This window comes from Scyliorhinus canicula, chromosome 15 (assembly GCF_902713615.1).
Source record: "Scyliorhinus canicula chromosome 15, sScyCan1.1, whole genome shotgun sequence".
In the NCBI taxonomy this organism is placed as follows: Eukaryota; Metazoa; Chordata; class Chondrichthyes; order Carcharhiniformes; family Scyliorhinidae; genus Scyliorhinus; species Scyliorhinus canicula.
In genome coordinates this window covers 41,687,248-41,704,454 of record NC_052160.1, presented here as the reverse complement: position 1 = coordinate 41,704,454, position 17,207 = coordinate 41,687,248, and the positions used below count along the sequence as shown (strand labels likewise).

Here is a 17,207-nt window from a genome sequence, read left to right as displayed (position 1 = left end):
CAGTGACTGGGGGGGTACGGTGTACAGTGACTGGGGGGGTACGGTGTACAGTGACGGGGGGTACGATGTACAGTGACTGGGGGTATGGTGTACAGTGACCGGTGGTACAGTGTACAGTGACGGGGGGGGTACGGTGTACAGTGACTGGTGGTACAGTGTACAGTGACGGGGGGGGTACGGTGTACAGTGACTGGTGGTACAGTGTACAGTGACTGGGGGGTACGGTGTACAGTGACTGGGGGGGTACGGTGTACAGTGACTGGGGGTACAGTGTACAGTGACTGGGGGTACGGTGTACAGTGACTGGGGGGTACGGTGTACAGTGACTGGTGGTACAGTGTACAGTGACTGGGGGGTACGGTGTACAGTGACTGAGGGGGTACAGTGTACGGTGACTGGGGGGTACGGTGTACAGTGACTGGTGGTACAGTGTACAGTGACTGGGGGGTACGGTGTACAGTGACTGGGGGGTACGGTGTACAGTGACTGGGGGGTACGGTGTACAGTGACTGGGGGGTACGGTGTACAGTGACTGAGGGGGTACAGTGTACGGTGACTGGGGGGTACGGTGTACAGTGACTGGTGGTACAGTGTACAGTGACTGGGGGGTACGGTGTACAGTGACTGGGGGGTACGGTGTACAGTGACTGGGGGGGGGTACGGTGTACAGTGACTGGGGGGGTACGGTGTACAGTGACTGGGGGGGTACGGTGTACAGTGACTGGGGGGGTACGGTGTACAGTGACTGGGGGGGTACGGTGTACAGTGACTAGGGGGGTACGGTGTACAGTGACTGGGGGGGTACGGTGTACAGTGACGGGGGGTACGATGTACAGTGACTGGGGGTACGGTGTACAGTGACCGGTGGTACAGTGTACAGTGACGGGGGGTACGATGTACAGTGACTGGGGGGTACGGTGTACAGTGACTGGTGGTACAGTGTACAGTGACTGGGGGGTACGGTGTACAGTGACTGCGGGGGTACGGTGTACAGTGACTGGGGGTACAGTGTACAGTGACTGGGGGTACAGTGTACAGTGACCGGGGGGTATGGCGTGCAGTGGTGCAACCCCAATGATGCGTGACTAGACTCTGGAGTAATGTGTGCTGTTATTTCCATGTGGTGCAGGATATGATTCTACAAGTGGATGCAAGAAATTCTGGTGCAGGTTGAAGTAACCCTTTCATAAGTCAATGCACAGATGTTGAAAACTGAAAACCCTGTTCCACGTCACCATTGAAGAGTAATGTAGAGTCAGGTGTGAAAACCTTCTCTCTCCTCACTCAATTCAATCTATCTTTCAGGGTCAATGTTGAGGCTATTTCGCACAAAGAACATGCTGCTACTGAGCGTGACAATAGTGTACAGTGGTGAGTAAACTCATGTACGGTGGTGAGTTAGTAAACAGCAGTAACTCTACAGTCGTGAGAGGTAATTGTTCAAAACAGTGAGTGATGTACAGCATGGGGGTGTGTACACAGTAAGTGGTGTGCAGCAGTGTGAGGGTGTGTGTACAGCGGTGAGAGGGTGTGTGTACAGCAGTGAGTGGTGTGCAGCAGTGAGAGGGGGCATGTGTACAGTGGTGAGAGGATGTGTGTACAGCAGTGAGTGGTGTGCAGCAGTGAGAGGGGGCATGTGTACAGTGGTGAGAGGATGTGTGTACAGCAGTGAGTGGTGTGCAGCGGTGAGAGGGTGTGTGCACAGCAGTGTGATGAATGGTATCGGTATAACTGCTGTAACTGTACCTTGCTTTTAATACGATGGCCCCTTGTGGTGAATGTAATATATATATATGATCATTCACACTGTCTTTGTAAGCGCTGTAGCTGAATGTAATATATATATATATATGATCATTCACACTGTCTTTGTAAGCGCTGTAGCTGAATGTAATATATATATATATATGATAATTCACACTGTCTTTGTAAGCGCGGTAGCGCTATCCTACCACTAGGGGGAGTAGCTCTGGGAGTACTCAGGAACTTGTACTGGGCTCCACCCTTGGCTCCGCCCATGACTCCTCCCCCGAGTGCTGCTGTATATATACCCTTGTCCAGAGTCAGCCTGAATTCACTAAGAGTTCATCAACGGGTAACAGGCTGGCTCTGAAGTAAGTCGATTAAAGCCTAGATTCATATCGGAAACACGTGTCTGGTGAATTGATGATTCCATCACCCCTTTAAGACCGGGCTTGGAACCCTGATGGACTCCGCCTCTGGCTCCGCCCCCAGGAAACTGTATATAAGGTGATGCTTAGTGAGCAGCATGCTGTGAGCACACTTCTCGGCAGCTGTCCGGTTCTCTGGTAATTAAAGCCTTTGAATTACCAATTTGTTCTCCTGTGTCGTAATTGAGGGTATCTCGAGCAGTGAGTGGTGTGCAGCAGTGAGAGGGTGTGTGTACAGCGGTGAGAGTGTGTGTGTACAGCATTGAGTGATGTACAACTGTGAGGGAGTGTGTGTGTACAGCAGTGAGTGGCATACAGCAGTGAAAGGGTATGTGTGTGTACAGCAGTGAGTGGTGTACAACTGTGAGAGGGTCTGTGTATACAGTAGTGAGAGGATCAATGTGTACAGCACTGAGTGGTGTACAATGGTGAGAGGGATGAGGGGATGAATGTGTACAGCACTGAGTGGTGTACAGCAGTGAGTGGTTGTGGTGAATGTATAGTACTAGTAATTCACCAGTGTATTAGTATCATGTTCTACCATTGTGTTACAGCTATGTTATGTTGTTGACCTTGTAGGCTCCACCTATGGGCCATTGTGTGGCTTCACCCACAGGGGGATATGTTGGGGCATGTACTGGCTCCGCCCATGGCCCCTCCCCTTGAAAGGAAGTATAAAGAGCAGTTGACCTGTAGGCGGGTCACGGTATTATACCAATCGCAGGCAGGCACTGTTCTAAGCTGATTAAAACCTTGGTTTACTTCTACTCGTGTCTTTGAGCGAATTGATGGTCGCATCAGTGGTGTACAGCAGTGAATGGCATACAGCAGTGAGTGGCGTAGAGCAGTGAGTGGCGTAGAGCAGTGAGTGGCGTAGAGCAGTGAGTGGCGTAGAGCAGTGAGTGGCGTAGAGCAGTGAGTGGCGTAGAGCAGTGAGTGGCGTACAGCAGTGAGTGGCGTACAGCAGTGAATGGCGTAGAGCAGTGAGTGGTGTGCAGCAGTGAGTGGCATACAGCACTGATTGGTGAGAGGGGTGAGGGGATGAATGTGTACAGCAGTGAGTGGCGAGCAGCAGTGAGTGGCGAGCAGCACTGAGTGGCGTACAGCAGTGAGTGGCGTACAGCAGTAAGTGGCGTACAGCAGTGAGTGGTGTGCAGCAGTGAGTGGTGTGCAGCAGTGAGTGGTGTAGAGCAGTGAGTGGCGTACAGCAGTGAGTGGCGTACAGCAGTGAGTGGCGTACAGCAGTGAGTGGCGTGCAGCAGTGAGTGGCGTACAGCAGTGAGTTGTGTACAGCAGTGACTGATGTACAGCAGTGAGTGGCGTGCAGCAGTGAGTGGCGTACAGCAGTGAGTGGTGTGCAGCAGTGAGTGGCGTACAGCAGTGAGTGGTGTAGAGCAGTGAGTGGTTTACAGCAATGAGTGGCGTAGAGCAGTGAGTGGCGTACAGCAGTGAGTGGCGTACAGCAGTGAGTGGCGTGCAGCAGTGAGTGGCGTAGAGCAGTGAGTGGCGTACAGCAGTGAGTGGCGTACAGCAGTGAGTGGCGTACAGCAGTGAGTGGCGTGCAGCAGTGAGTGGTGTACAGCAGTGAGTGGCGTAGAGCAGTGAGTGGCGTGCAGCAGTGAGTGGCGTACAGCAGTGAGTGGCGTACAGCAGTGAGTGGCGTGCAGCAGTGAGTGGCGTAGAGCAGTGAGTGGCGTACAGCAGTGAGTGGCGTACAGCAGTGAGTGGCGTACAGCAGTGAGTGGCGTGCAGCAGTGAGTGGTGTACAGCAGTGAGTGGCGTAGAGCAGTGAGTGGCGTGCAGCAGTGAGTGGCGTACAGCAGTGAGTGGCGTACAGCAGTGAGTGGCGTGCAGCAGTGAGTGGCGTAGAGCAGTGAGTGGCGTACAGCAGTGAGTGGCGTACAGCAGTGAGTGGCGTACAGCAGTGAGTGGCGTGCAGCAGTGAGTGGTGTACAGCAGTGAGTGGCGTAGAGCAGTGAGTGGCGTGCAGCAGTGAGTGGCGTACAGCAGTGAGTGGCGTACAGCAGTGAGTGGCGTGCAGCAGTGAGTGGTGTGCAGCAGTGAGTGGTGTAGAGCAGTGAGTGGCGTACAGCAGTGAGTGGTGTACAGCAGTGAGTGGTGTAGAGCAGTGAGTGGCGTACAGCAGTGAGTGGTGTACAGCAGTGAGTGGTGTGCAGCAGAGAGTGGCGTACAGCAGTGAGTGGCGTACAGCAGTGAGTGGTGTGCAGCAGTGAGTGGCGTGCAGCAGTGAGTTGTGTGCAGCAGTGAGTGGTGTGCAGCAGTGAGTGGTGTAGAGCAGTGAGTGGCGTACAGCAGTGAGTGGTGTACAGCAGTGAGTTGTGTGCAGTAGTGAGTGGCGTACAGCAGTGAGTGGCGTACAGCAGTGAGTGGCGTACAGCAGTGAGTGGCGTACAGCAGTGAGTGGCGTACAGCAGTGAGTGGTGTGCAGCAGTGAGTGGTGTACAGCAGTGAGTGGTGTACAGCAGTGAGTGGCGTACAGCAGTGAGTGGCGTACAGCAGTGAGTGGCGTACAGCAGTGAGTGGCGTACAGCAGTGAGTGGCGTACAGCAGTGAGTGGTGTAGAGCAGTGAGTGGTTTACAGCAATGAGTGGCGTACAGCAGTGAGTGGTGTACAGCAGTGAGTTGTGTACAGCAGTGACTGATGTACAGCAGTGAGTGGCGTGCAGCAGTGAGTGGCGTACAGCAGTGAGTGGTGTGCAGCAGTGAGTGGCGTACAGCAGTGAGTGGTGTAGAGCAGTGAGTGGTTTACAGCAATGAGTGGCGTAGAGCAGTGAGTGGCGTACAGCAGTGAGTGGCGTACAGCAGTGAGTGGCGTGCAGCAGTGAGTGGCGTAGAGCAGTGAGTGGCGTACAGCAGTGAGTGGCGTACAGCAGTGAGTGGCGTACAGCAGTGAGTGGCGTGCAGCAGTGAGTGGTGTACAGCAGTGAGTGGCGTAGAGCAGTGAGTGGCGTGCAGCAGTGAGTGGCGTGCAGCAGTGAGTGGTGTACAGCAATGAGTGGTGTACAGCAGTGAGTGGCGTAGAGCAGTGAGTGGCGTGCAGCAGTGAGTGGCGTACAGCAGTGAGTGGCGTACAGCAGTGAGTGGCGTGCAGCAGTGAGTGGTGTACAGCAGTGAGTGGTGTAGAGCAGTGAGTGGCGTACAGCAGTGAGTGGTGTACAGCAGTGAGTGGTGTAGAGCAGTGAGTGGCGTACAGCAGTGAGTGGTGTACAGCAGTGAGTGGTGTGCAGCAGAGAGTGGCGTACAGCAGTGAGTGGCGTACAGCAGTGAGTGGTGTGCAGCAGTGAGTGGCGTGCAGCAGTGAGTTGTGTGCAGCAGTGAGTGGTGTGCAGCAGTGAGTGGTGTAGAGCAGTGAGTGGCGTACAGCAGTGAGTGGTGTACAGCAGTGAGTTGTGTGCAGTAGTGAGTGGCGTACAGCAGTGAGTGGCGTACAGCAGTGAGTGGCGTACAGCAGTGAGTGGCGTACAGCAGTGAGTGGCGTACAGCAGTGAGTGGCGTACAGCAGTGAGTTGTGTGCAGTAGTGAGTGGCGTACAGCAGTGAGTGGCGTACAGCAGTGAGTGGCGTACAGCAGTGAGTGGCGTACAGCAGTGAGTGGCGTACAGCAGTGAGTGGCGTACAGCAGTGAGTGGCGTACAGCAGTGAGTGGCGTACAGCAGTGAGTGGCGTACAGCAGTGAGTGGTGTACAGCAGTGAGTGGCGTACAGCAGTGAGTGGCGTACAGCAGTGAGTGGCGTACAGCAGTGAGTGGCGTACAGCAGTGAGTGGCGTACAGCAGTGAGTGGCGTACAGCAGTGAGTGGTGTAGAGCAGTGAGTGGTTTACAGCAATGAGTGGCGTACAGCAGTGAGTGGTGTGCAGCAGTGAGTGGTGTACAGCACTGAGGGGCGTGCAGCAGTGAGTGGTGAGCAGCAGAGAGTGGCGTACAGCAGTGAGTGACGTACAGCAGTGAGTGGTGAGGGCGGTGTGGGGATGAATGTGTACAGCAGTGAGTTGTGTACAGCAGTGAGTTGTGTACAGCAGTGAGTTGTGTACAGCACTGAGTGGCGTGCAGCAGTGAGTGGCGTGCAGCAGTGAGTGGTGTGATGAGACCATCAATTCACTCAAGACACGAGTGGAAGTAAACTGTGGCTTTAACCGACTTACAACTGAGCCTGCCTGCGACCAGAAGAACTGAGGGCAGACTCGCAAGACCGCAGCACTTTATATTTCCGGTAGTGGGAGGAGCCACAGGCAGAGCCATGGGCGGAGCCAAGGGTGGAGCCCTGTACAAGCTCTTCATCTCCCCCTGTGGGCAGAGCCGCGTAACGGTTAACAGATGAAGCCCATAGGGACACAGTGATACACAGTGTGAATTATACGCATTATACATTCACCACATTCTTTTTCAATAGGAGTGAGATTGATGCTGGACTCATCATCTCTGGGAGCAACCTCTGGATCAATGAATCCTCAAATGCCTCCACCAATAATGGCACCATCCGATCTGCAAACATCTTATAAAACTCTACTGGGAACCCATCTGGTCCCAATGCTTTCCCCGTCTGGATACACCAATCGCCTTCCTAACTTCCGCCACCTCCAAAGGCTCCTCCAATCCTTCCCGATCCCCCTCCTCCAACCTGACACACTCTAATCCCTCAGAAATGTCCACCTCATCCCCCCGCAGCTCCGAGCTGTACAACTTCTTATAGAATGCCTCAAATTCACCTCCTCTGATGCCAACTCTGGCCCTCTCTGGCCTCGGGCAACCCCATGATCCTCAAGTTCCGCCGCCGCGATCGGTTCTGAATATTCTCCACCTTGCCTCTCAGGCCTTTATTTCTGACCCCACCTTGGCGAGTTCAGCTTCCAGCGAGGTGAGCTGATCACTGTTCCTCGACAATGCCTCCTCCACCCCCTTCAGCACCTCACCCTGCTCTTGCACCACCTCTGCTGTTCTTCCACGTGTCTCCCTTATCGAGGCAGTAGGTCCTCCACAGAATGTTTGTGCGATTCCAACATCTCCCTCTCTTGCCGCTCAAAGTTCTTATTAAACTCCACCACTGTCACCTCCGTCAATGTATCAACTGTTATAAAGGTGGCCCCATCCAGGAAGCTTGACTCCCCCATCTTCCCTGCCAATGCACCTTTCCCTGTGCTTGACCATGCCGGCCGACTAGCACTCGAATCCTTCCTCCCAGCAGCTTCCTGTTGGCTCTTGAACATTCTTTACCAACTAAGTCTCACTGGGGACAAATTTCTTATGGTTTTCCCTCCAAAAAAATGGGTGGAAAGTATCAAAAACCCGGGAGCTACCCAACGTGCGACTGCCTCTCACAGGCCACCATCAGAAGCTCCCCAGGGAGTGTTTGATGTGGACAGTGCAGAGCGAACTTTACTCTGTGTCTAACCTCTGCTGTAACTGCCCTGGGAGTGTTTGATGTGGACAGTGCAGAGCGAGCTTTACTCTGTGTCTAACCTCTGCTGTAACTGCCCTGGGAGTGTTTGATGGGGACAGTGTAGAGGGAACTTCACTCTGCATATAACCTGTGTCTAACCTGCCCTGGGAGAGATTGATGTGGACAGTGCAGAGGGAGCTTTATTCTGTATCAAACCTGTATAGGCTCCTAGAGTCTTTGATGTGGACAGTACAGAGCGAGTTTTACTTGGTATATAACTTGTGCTGTACCTGCTTTCATAATGTTCGTGAGTCAATCATTGTTTACCTCTTGTGTTGGGGGTGTTGATATTCCAGGGCTGGTGCTGACCTTTTACAGTGGAGTCTACGGGACATGTATTGGAGCCACCAGAGAGTTTGGGCCAGTGGCCAAAGGTCTCATTGGCCTCTCAGGGATATTCATTGGCATCGGAGAGATTCTTGGTAAGTTTGAAAAATAATTTTACCAAGCAGAGGATGGAAGGGAGCTCAGAGGATGGGAGTTTTGGGAAAGGAGGTCAGAGGATGGGAGAATTGGGGAGGGACATCAGTGGATGGGAAGTTCGGGGAATGGGGTCAAAGGATGGGAGGGTTGGGGGAGGGGTGTCAGAGGGTGGGAGGGTTGGGGAAGGGGTGTCAGAAGATGGGAAGGTTCAGGAAGGAAGGCCAGAGGATGGGAAGTTTGGGGAGGGGGGTCAGAGAATTGGAGGATTAGGGAGGGAGGTCAGAGGATGGGAGAGTTGAGGAGGGAGGTCAGTAGATGGGAGGGTTGGGAAGGGGGGGTTGAGAAGTTGGAAGGGCTGGGGAATTAGGTCAGAGAATAGGAGGGTTGGGGAAGGAAGGTCAGAGGATGGGGGATTGGGGGAGGGGGTCAGAGGATGGGAGGGTTTGGGAATGGCTTCAGTGGATGGGAGAGTTGGAAAAGGGGGGTGAGAGGTTGGGAGGGTTGGGGAGGGAGTGTGAGGTCGGGAGGGTTGGGGAAGGGGGTCAGACAATGGGAAGGTTGGGAGAACGGGTCAGAATGGGAGGGTTGGGGAAAGGGGGATGAGAGATTGGGAGGGTTGGGGAGAGAGTTCAGAGAATGGGAGGGTTGCGGGAGGGCTCAGTGGATGAGGGTGTTTGGCAGGTCAGAGGATGGGAGGGTAGGGAAAGGGGGTGAGAGATTGGGAGGGTTGGGGAGAGAGTTCAGAGGATGGGAGGTTTGGGGAAGGGGTCAGAGAATGGGAGGGTTGCGGGAGGGCTCAGTGGATGAGGGGGTTTGGCAGGTCAGAGGATGGGAGGGTTGGGGAGGGTTGTCAGAGGATGAGGGGCTTGGGAAAGGGGGGTCAGTGGATGGCGGAGGGGACAAGGGGTTGAGGTTTGGGGAGGGAGGTCAGAGGATGGGAGTTTGGAGGAGGGGCAGTAGATGGTAAGGTTGGTGAGGGAGATCAGAGGATAGAGGCTTGGGGAAGGGGGTCAGAGGATGGGAGGGTGGGGGGGGGGGGCGTTGGATAGGTGGGTTGAGGAGGGAGTCAGAGAATGGGAAGGTTGGGGAGGGAGATCAAATCTTCGGAGGAAGCTTGTGGAGGGAGGTTGGAAGTTAGGGAGAAATGTAAGAAGTCATGTGAAGTGTCTGAGGTCAAAACAAAGAGGAGCATCCTGGAGTCCGAACATTCTCCAGGAAATCTGGAAACAGAAAAGATAGTGAACATCTGGAACTCTGTACTCAAAGGAAGATATAGATTATCCTAGATTATCTAAGGGTAATCTAAGGGCATCTTCAGCTGCTTCATCAATGACCTGCCTTCCATCATAAGGTCAGAAGTGGGGATGTTTGTGCATGACAGCACAATGTTCAGCATCATTCCCGACTCCTCAGATAATGAAGCAGTCCATGTCCAAATGCAGCAAGACCTGGACAATATCCAGTCTTGGGCTGACAAGTGGTAAATTACATTTGCGCCTCACAAGTGCCAATAATTGACTATCTCCAACAAGAGAGGATCTAACCACCGCCCCATGACATTCAATGGCATTACCATCGCTGAATCCCCTACCATCAACACCCTGGGAGTTACCAATGATCAGAACTGAACCGGACCAGCCATATAAATACAGTGGCTACAAGAACAGGTTAGAGGCGAAGGATACTGTGGTGAGTAACTCACCTCCTGACTCCCCAAAGCCTGCTCACCATCAACAAAGGATGTTTTGCCAGGCAAGAATCTGTGCACATTTTTTATTTTTTAAAATTTTATTCTCCTTTTTCGCATTTTCTCCCAAATTTACACCCAACAATAAATAATAATCAGTAACTAATGTAATGTCAATGTCCATATCAATAACAACGATCCCATCCTCCCACCAAACCCCAGACATTGGCCTGCATGTTAACATAAACAAATGACAAAAAGGAATCAGAAATCACCCATAGTCACCATGAACACACACAGACCCCTCCCCCCAAGCCTCCCAGCCCCCAGCCTCCCTAATGTTCGATGGGCAGTAGGGTAGCACAAGTGGATAGCGCCAGGGTCCCAGGTTCGATTCCCGGCTGGGTCATTGTCTGTGCAAAGTCTGCACGTTCTCCCCGTGTCTGCGTGGGTTTCCTCCGGGTGCTCCGGTTTCCTCCCACAGTCCACAGGCGTGCAGGTTAGGTGGATTGGCCATGATAAATTGCCCTTAGTGACTAAAAAGGTTAGGAGAGGTTACTGGGTTACGGGGATAGGGTGAGAGTGAGGGCTTAAGTGGGTCGGTGCAGACTCGATGGGCCGAATGGCCTCCTTCTGCACTGTATGTTCTATGTTCTATATGATCCAATTTTCGAAAGTGCATAATGAATAATGCCCATGAATTGTAGAACCCCTCCATCCTTCCCCTCAGTTCAAATTTTACCTTTTCAAGTGTTAAGAATTCCAGCAGGTCCCCCTGCCAGGCCAGGGCACAGGGTGGAGAGGTTGATCTCCACCCTAACAGGATCCGCCTTCAGGCGATCAACGAGTGAAGGCTACAACATCTGCCTCTGCGCCCGTTTCCAACCCCGGCTGGTCCGACAACACGAATATGGCCTCCCGAGTGCCCGGGTCCAGTTTCACATGCACCACTTTAGAGATTACCCCAAACACCTCCTTCCAGTAATCCTCTAGCTTTGGACAGGACTAAAACATATGAACGTGGTTTGTGGGGCCTCCCCCGCAACGTTCACACACACCTTCTACCCGCTCAAAGAGCCGGCTCATCCTCGCCCTTGTAAGGTGTGCTCTATACACCACCTTCAACCCCAACCTCGCACATGAGGTGGAGGCGTTCAGCCTCCGGAGCAGCTCACATCAGAACCCCTCCTCCATACCTTCTCCCAACTCTTCCTCCCACTTTGCCTTGATTCCTTCTAGCGACGCCTTCTCCTCCTCCAAAATAGCCTCGTAAACCGTCAATACTAACCCCTTTCTCCAGTCCCCCTGTCGTCAGCGCCTCCTCCAGCAATGTGGAAGCCGGCTCTACTGGGAAGCTCTGTATCTCCTTTCTGGCAAAGTCTCGAACCTGCATGTATCTAAACATTTCCCCCTGCTCCAGCCCATACTTCGCTCCCAGCTCCTTCAATCCCGCAAAACGACCCCAAGTAATACATATTTTAGTGTTCTAATTCCTTTCTCCTTCCATCTTCGAAAATTTCCATCCCACTTCCCTGGCTCAAATCTATGGTTCCCCCGAATTGGCATTTCCCTTGACCCTGCCCCCAACCCGAAGAGCTGTTGAAACTGCCTCCAAATTCTCAATGAAGCTATTACCACCGGACTCCCTGAGTATCTCCCCCGGGCCGTCAGGAGCGGCGCAGTCGCTAGCGCCGTCAATTCCAAAACCCTGCCCAAACTCTCCTCCATTCTGACCCATTGGGAGTCAACCCCTCTGACCCAGCTCCGTATCATCTCCACATTCGCCGCACAGTAATAATATATCAGGTTCGGAAGACCCAAACCCCCTGCCTGCCTTCCTCTCTGTAGTAGCACTTTTTAAATTCTGGCCACCGTCCCTCCCCATATGAATGAGATAATCATCCCTTCAATCTCTGCCTTTGGCAGGAAAATCGGCAGGCATTGAAAAATAAACAGGGATTGCGGCAGCACATTCATTTTAACCTCCTGTACCTGACCCGCCAATGACAGAGGGAGACCATCCCACCTTGCCAGATCAGCTTTAACTCGCCCCACAAAATTAGAAATGTTGTACCTACAGAGCCCCCCCCCCCCCCCCCCCCCAATCTCGGGCAACCTGCATCCCCAGGTATCGAAAGTGAGTCCCTGACTTACAGAATAGCAGCCCCCCCACCGCTGCCACCACCCCCAGCCGAGACACCACAAAATACTCACTCTTGTCTAGATTTAATTTGTACCCTGAGAAAGACGCAAACACCCAAAGTATTCCCCTTATTGACACACTTGGTTCCGACACGTATAATAACAAGTCATCGGCATATAAGGACACCCTATGCTCTACCCCCCCCCCCGCACTATCCCTTCCCATACCCCTGAGCTTCTTAATGCGATGGCCAATGGCTCAATCGCGAGTGCAAACAGCAGGGGAGGGACATAGGACGTCCCTGCCTAGTCCCACGGTGGAGAGGAAAGTATTCTGAGCTGATGTTATTTGTGCGGACGCTGGCCCTCGGCTCCTTATATAATAGCTTTACCAAGTCCACAAACCTGGGTCCAATTCCAAACCGCTCGAGAACTGCCATCAAGTACCCCCATTCTACCCCCATTCTACCCGGTCAAATGCTTTCTCGGCGTCTAATGCCACAACCACCTCTGTTTCCTTCCCCTCCGCCTGTACCATAACCACGTTCAATAACCTCCTAATGTTCGAAAAGTACTGCCTCCCTCTCACAAACATTTGGGCAGCATTGTGGATAGCACAATTACTTCACAGCTCCAGGGTCCCAGGTTCGATTCTGGCTTGGGTCACTGTCTGTGCGAAGTCTGCACATCCTCCCCGTGTGTGCGTGGGTTTCCTCCGGGTGCTCCGGTTTCCTCCCACAGTCCAAAGATGTGCAGGTTAGGTGGATTGGCCATGATAAATTGCCCTTAGTGTCCAAAATTGCCCCTAGTGTTGCGTGGGGTTACCGGGTTATGGGGATAGGGTGGAGGTGTTGACCTTGGGTAGGGTGCTCTTTCCAGGAGCCGGTGCAGACTCGATGGGCCGAATGGCCTCCTTCTGCACTGTAAATACTATGAACTGAACTATGAACATCGTCTGATCTTCACCTATCACCTTCGGGACGCACTCCTCTAGCCTACCTGCCAGTACCTTCGCCAATATCTTTGCGTTCATGTTTAGAAGTGATATGGGCTTATACGACCCACACTCCATCGGATCCTTACCTGTCTTAAGTTACAGGGAAATCGATGCCTGCCCCAAGGTTTGTGGTAACACCCACTTCCCTATCACCTCCTCAAACAGCCCCACCAACGGTACCAGCTTATTTTTGAATTTTTTCTAATATTCCACCGGAAACCCATCCAGCCCTGCCACCTTCCCTGACTGCATCCTCCCAATCGCCTTCCCGCCAACATACCGCCCGCCTTAAATCTGTGCACATTTGATAGAGCACTTCCCTGGTAAGGGCCCGCCTTTGGTTCATTGAGATCCTGCTGCATGGAGTGTTGCATATCCTGACGGATTCAGGAGGCATGGGCCAGGCAAGAACTATCTATGTGACAGATTTCTGGTGGGAAGTGAGAGGTGAATTCCTGATTGAGTCTGAGATTGGTTGCCATGCTTTAGTAATCCAGCTTTGGAAGCTGTGCGTTTCAGGTTCGACGTAGCAAGTCTTATCTGGTCTTAGAGGCCTGTGGTCAGTTCCACCCCCAACGCCCCCCCCCCCCCCCCAACGCCGCCCCCCCCCCCCCCCCCCCCCCCCCCCCCCCCCCACGATCCCCCGGTTGCCTGTCGCCATTCCCCCGTCCCCAACTGCTGACCTTATATTATCCTGCTAAGTAAAGATGCTTTGTTGAAATCCTTGAGAAATCCTGATCAGTGTTTAATGGTCCTGTTATGGCTTTGGCCTTTTCAAGTAACATTGATGGTTTTATTATGCTGCGGTTCTTCAATAATTCTGGACTTTATGCCCTTGTGATTATACTGTTGATCACTTGTTGCTATCTTTTCTCCTGCAAGGGCGTGTGAGGTATAAGCACGAGGGCAAAAGGGACCAGGTCCCTTCTGACCTTTCTTTGAGGTCACCATTTTTAAGGAATAAGTGTTAGCGCATTGTGGTACCAGGTGTGGGCCGGGCCCGGGAGACCCTTTGGGGAGTAGGAGGTGTAAATAGTAAGGAGAATAAATCAAAAATTTTCTACAGCCATCGATTCCGAGTAGTCGCTTGCCTGAGACTTTGCACTGGCGACAAGGATTAAATGGAGTTGTAGGAGGCGCCATTTCCTCCGGACCAGGCCCACCTCGATTAGGCGCTCGGCGTCCTCCATTCAAGCAACAGATATGTCACACATTGGTAATTACAAGCAATTACCGTGTGGGAAGGTGTGCACCATTTTATAATGTTGTCACGGATTTATCTGTTCTCCCTTCTTTTCTGGTGGGGCTTTTAGAGTTATGTCTAATGAATGTATAGACCCAGTTGTACTGCCGTTCTCCTCTGTATTCAAGTATGTTCAGCCTTTACCTTTTCGTATGGCGCTGTGCCATTCCTGTGGTTTTGTTGTGTTTGTTCAAATGTTAAACCTTAATAAACATGATTTTTTTAAAAAAGTACATCCTTGTGGGCTGCTAGAAATCAATGGCAGGTTCTGTGATGATACAGATGGTAAGTGTGTGTCTTTCTTTTACAGGGGGTGGGATCTTCGGGCTGCTGTGCATCAATAACCAGTTCCGACGTACCTCAGCAATTCTTCTTGGAGTCATTGTGCACCTCCTTGCATTCTACCTGATCTTCCTCATAATACCAGGTGACGCTCCATTAGAGGATGCAACCAGTAGACGTTATGAGCCCTATCTGTCCCCCAGGTAAGATCTGTAAAAGTGACCATGAAACTGCTAGCTGGTGACAAAAATCTAACTGGTCCACTTTAGGGAATGAAACCTGCCGTCCTCACTTGGTCTGGGCTTATATGTGACTCTAGACCAACAGCAATAAGATTGAATCTTCATGAAGTGGCCAAGAAAGACTCTCAGTTGCGTCAAACTATGAACCAGTGGTTCAAGGTGAAAGCCCAGAATCACTAGCTGGGTAACTGGACATTTGGGGATAGGAGTGTGTGGGGTAGTATTTGGCTGTCACCTGGTATTGGGGTATCTGGCAGTATTGGAGAGACAGGTGGTATAGTTGTGTCGGGCAGTTTTGCAGCATCTGGTTGTTGAGAAGTATTGAGATGTTGACAGCTTTGTGAGCTGGACAATATTGGGTGTTGGACAGTATTGGAATGTTCGGCAGTAATGGGGCATTGGGCAGTATTGGGATGTTGGGCAGTATTGGGGTGTTGGGTAGTATTGGGGCATTGGGAAATATTGGGGTGTTGGGAGGTATTGGGTAGTATTGGGATGTTGGACAGTATTGTGATGTTGGGTAGTATTGGGACATTGGGAAGTATTAGGATGTTGGACAGTATGGGGCGTTGGGCAGTATTGGGGTGTTGGACAGTATTGTGATGTTGGGTAGTATTGGGGCATTGGGCAGTATTGTGATGCTGGGCAGTATTGGGATGTTGGACAGTATTGGAGCATTGGGCAGTATTGAGGTGTTGGGCGGTATTGGGATGTTGGGTAGTATTGGGGCATTGGGAAGTATTGGGATGTTGGGCAGTATTGGGATGTTGGACAGTATTGGGGTGTTGGACAGTATTGGGGTGTTGGGCAGTATTGGGGCATTGGGAAGTATTGGGATGCTGGGCAGTATTGGGATGTTGGACAGTATTGGGGTGTTGGGCAGTATTGGGGCATTGGGCAGTATTGTGATGCTGGGCAGTATTGGGATGTTGGACAGTATTGGAGCATTGGGCAGTATTGAGGTGTTGGGCGGTATTGGGATGTTGGACAATATTATGGTGTTGGGGTGTTGGACGGTATTGGGGTGTTGGACACTATTGGGATGTTGGGCAGTATTGGGGTGTTGAGCAGTATTGGGATGTTGGACAGTGTTGCGGTGTTGGACAATATTGGGGTGTTGGGCAGTATTGGGGCATTGGGCAGTATTGTGATGCTGGGCAGTATTGGGATGTTGGACAGTATTGAAGCATTGGGCAGTATTGGGGTGTTGGGCAGTATTGGGATGTTGGACAGTATTGAAGCATTGGGCAGTATTGGGATGTTGGGCAGTATTGGGATGTTGGACAGTGTTGCGGTGTTAGACAATATTGGGGTGTTCAAAGCTATTGGGACATTGGGCAGTATTGAGATATTGGGCAATATGCTGGATGTTGTGTTTTTCCCCCCGGTTTAGATGGTGATTCCCAGTATCATGGGCAGGACAGTAACAATGTTGTATTTACAGTCCCACTGTAGCATTAATAAGCAGCTTCCTCCTTGGCCTTGGTGATAGTTGCTTCAACACTCAGCTCTACAGCGTCCTTGGCATATTATACTCACAGCAAAGTGGTCCAGCTTTCGCTATCTTCAAATTCGTACAGGTACCGTTGCCAGAAACGCTCATTCTACAAATCTGTATTGACTCTATTCATTCTGACTGAGCTAAGTTATACAAACAGTATCTATTTACCTCTCCCTCGCCCATTCACAGCCTCCCTCCCACTTGCTCCTTCCCCCTCCTGAAACATTGCTGCAAACCAGGGCTTGGGAGAGGGGCAGCAAAAGGGAGATTTGTAAGCAAGAGGGGAGTCAAGTGCAAGGGTCAGGGAAGAAGTTAGAGAGCAGAAGAGAGGCAGTGAACAGTAGGGTGGAGGAGTGGACTTGAGGCAGCAAAGAGACCGAAGGAAAGATGTGAGAGTCGCAAACAGCCAGTGGGCTGCGTACTGAATACTGTTGCCATAATGCATCACATGAGCTATGATAGACCCAGTCTCCAATAGGCATCACATGACTAAAATACACCCACATTACCCAGTACAATTAGAGTATGGTGTCTTTGGTCTTGTGCTTGTTGGGGATATCAAAGATCTTGGGGAGGTACATGGGAGGGTAATTAATCCCATATCCTGACCTGGGCTCAGTTATCAGAGGGTATTTATGAAGTCCAGGTTGAAATGCAGTTTAAAAGAAAATATAATTGAAGTTTTTAAAAGGAGAAGGGAAGGTGCTTCCTGATGGGCAGGACAGGGAAACGTTTTGGTCAAAAGGTTAGGTTACATGTTAGGAAGCATTTATTTACAGAGTTATTGACCTCTGGGACAGACTTAAATGTGTGGTGATTCACTGCAGTTGCACATCTTTCTGAAAGAGCATGTTTTCAGGTACCGCAGCAGGTTTATCTGGGATTAGAAGTGTTTCTGGATTACCCCCAGGCTAGAGAATCAGGGAAAGAAGTTCACACAATTCGACATAAATTTCTTCTCCCTTTTTTTGCGTCCTCTGGTTTTTCTCTGTCACTTCTGTGTGGGAGGTATCCTGATTGTCTGAAATGGCTGAATCGTACCTGGACAAGGATGGGCTTGGC

General features: G+C 51.7%; 1 protein-coding gene across 1 annotated transcript in view; it reads left to right on the top strand.

Moving 5' to 3' along the window:
• Positions 1-17,207, top strand: part of LOC119978891 (UNC93-like protein MFSD11) — a 51,173-nt gene that overhangs the window by 32,545 nt on the left and 1,421 nt on the right. Inside the window, exons 9-12 of the mRNA XM_038820808.1 lie at positions 1,306-1,371; positions 7,925-8,050; positions 14,431-14,605; positions 16,089-16,224. Of these exons, the coding sequence (XP_038676736.1) occupies positions 1,306-1,371; positions 7,925-8,050; positions 14,431-14,605; positions 16,089-16,224 (503 nt within the window). The remainder of the gene's footprint in view (positions 1-1,305; positions 1,372-7,924; positions 8,051-14,430; positions 14,606-16,088; positions 16,225-17,207) is intronic.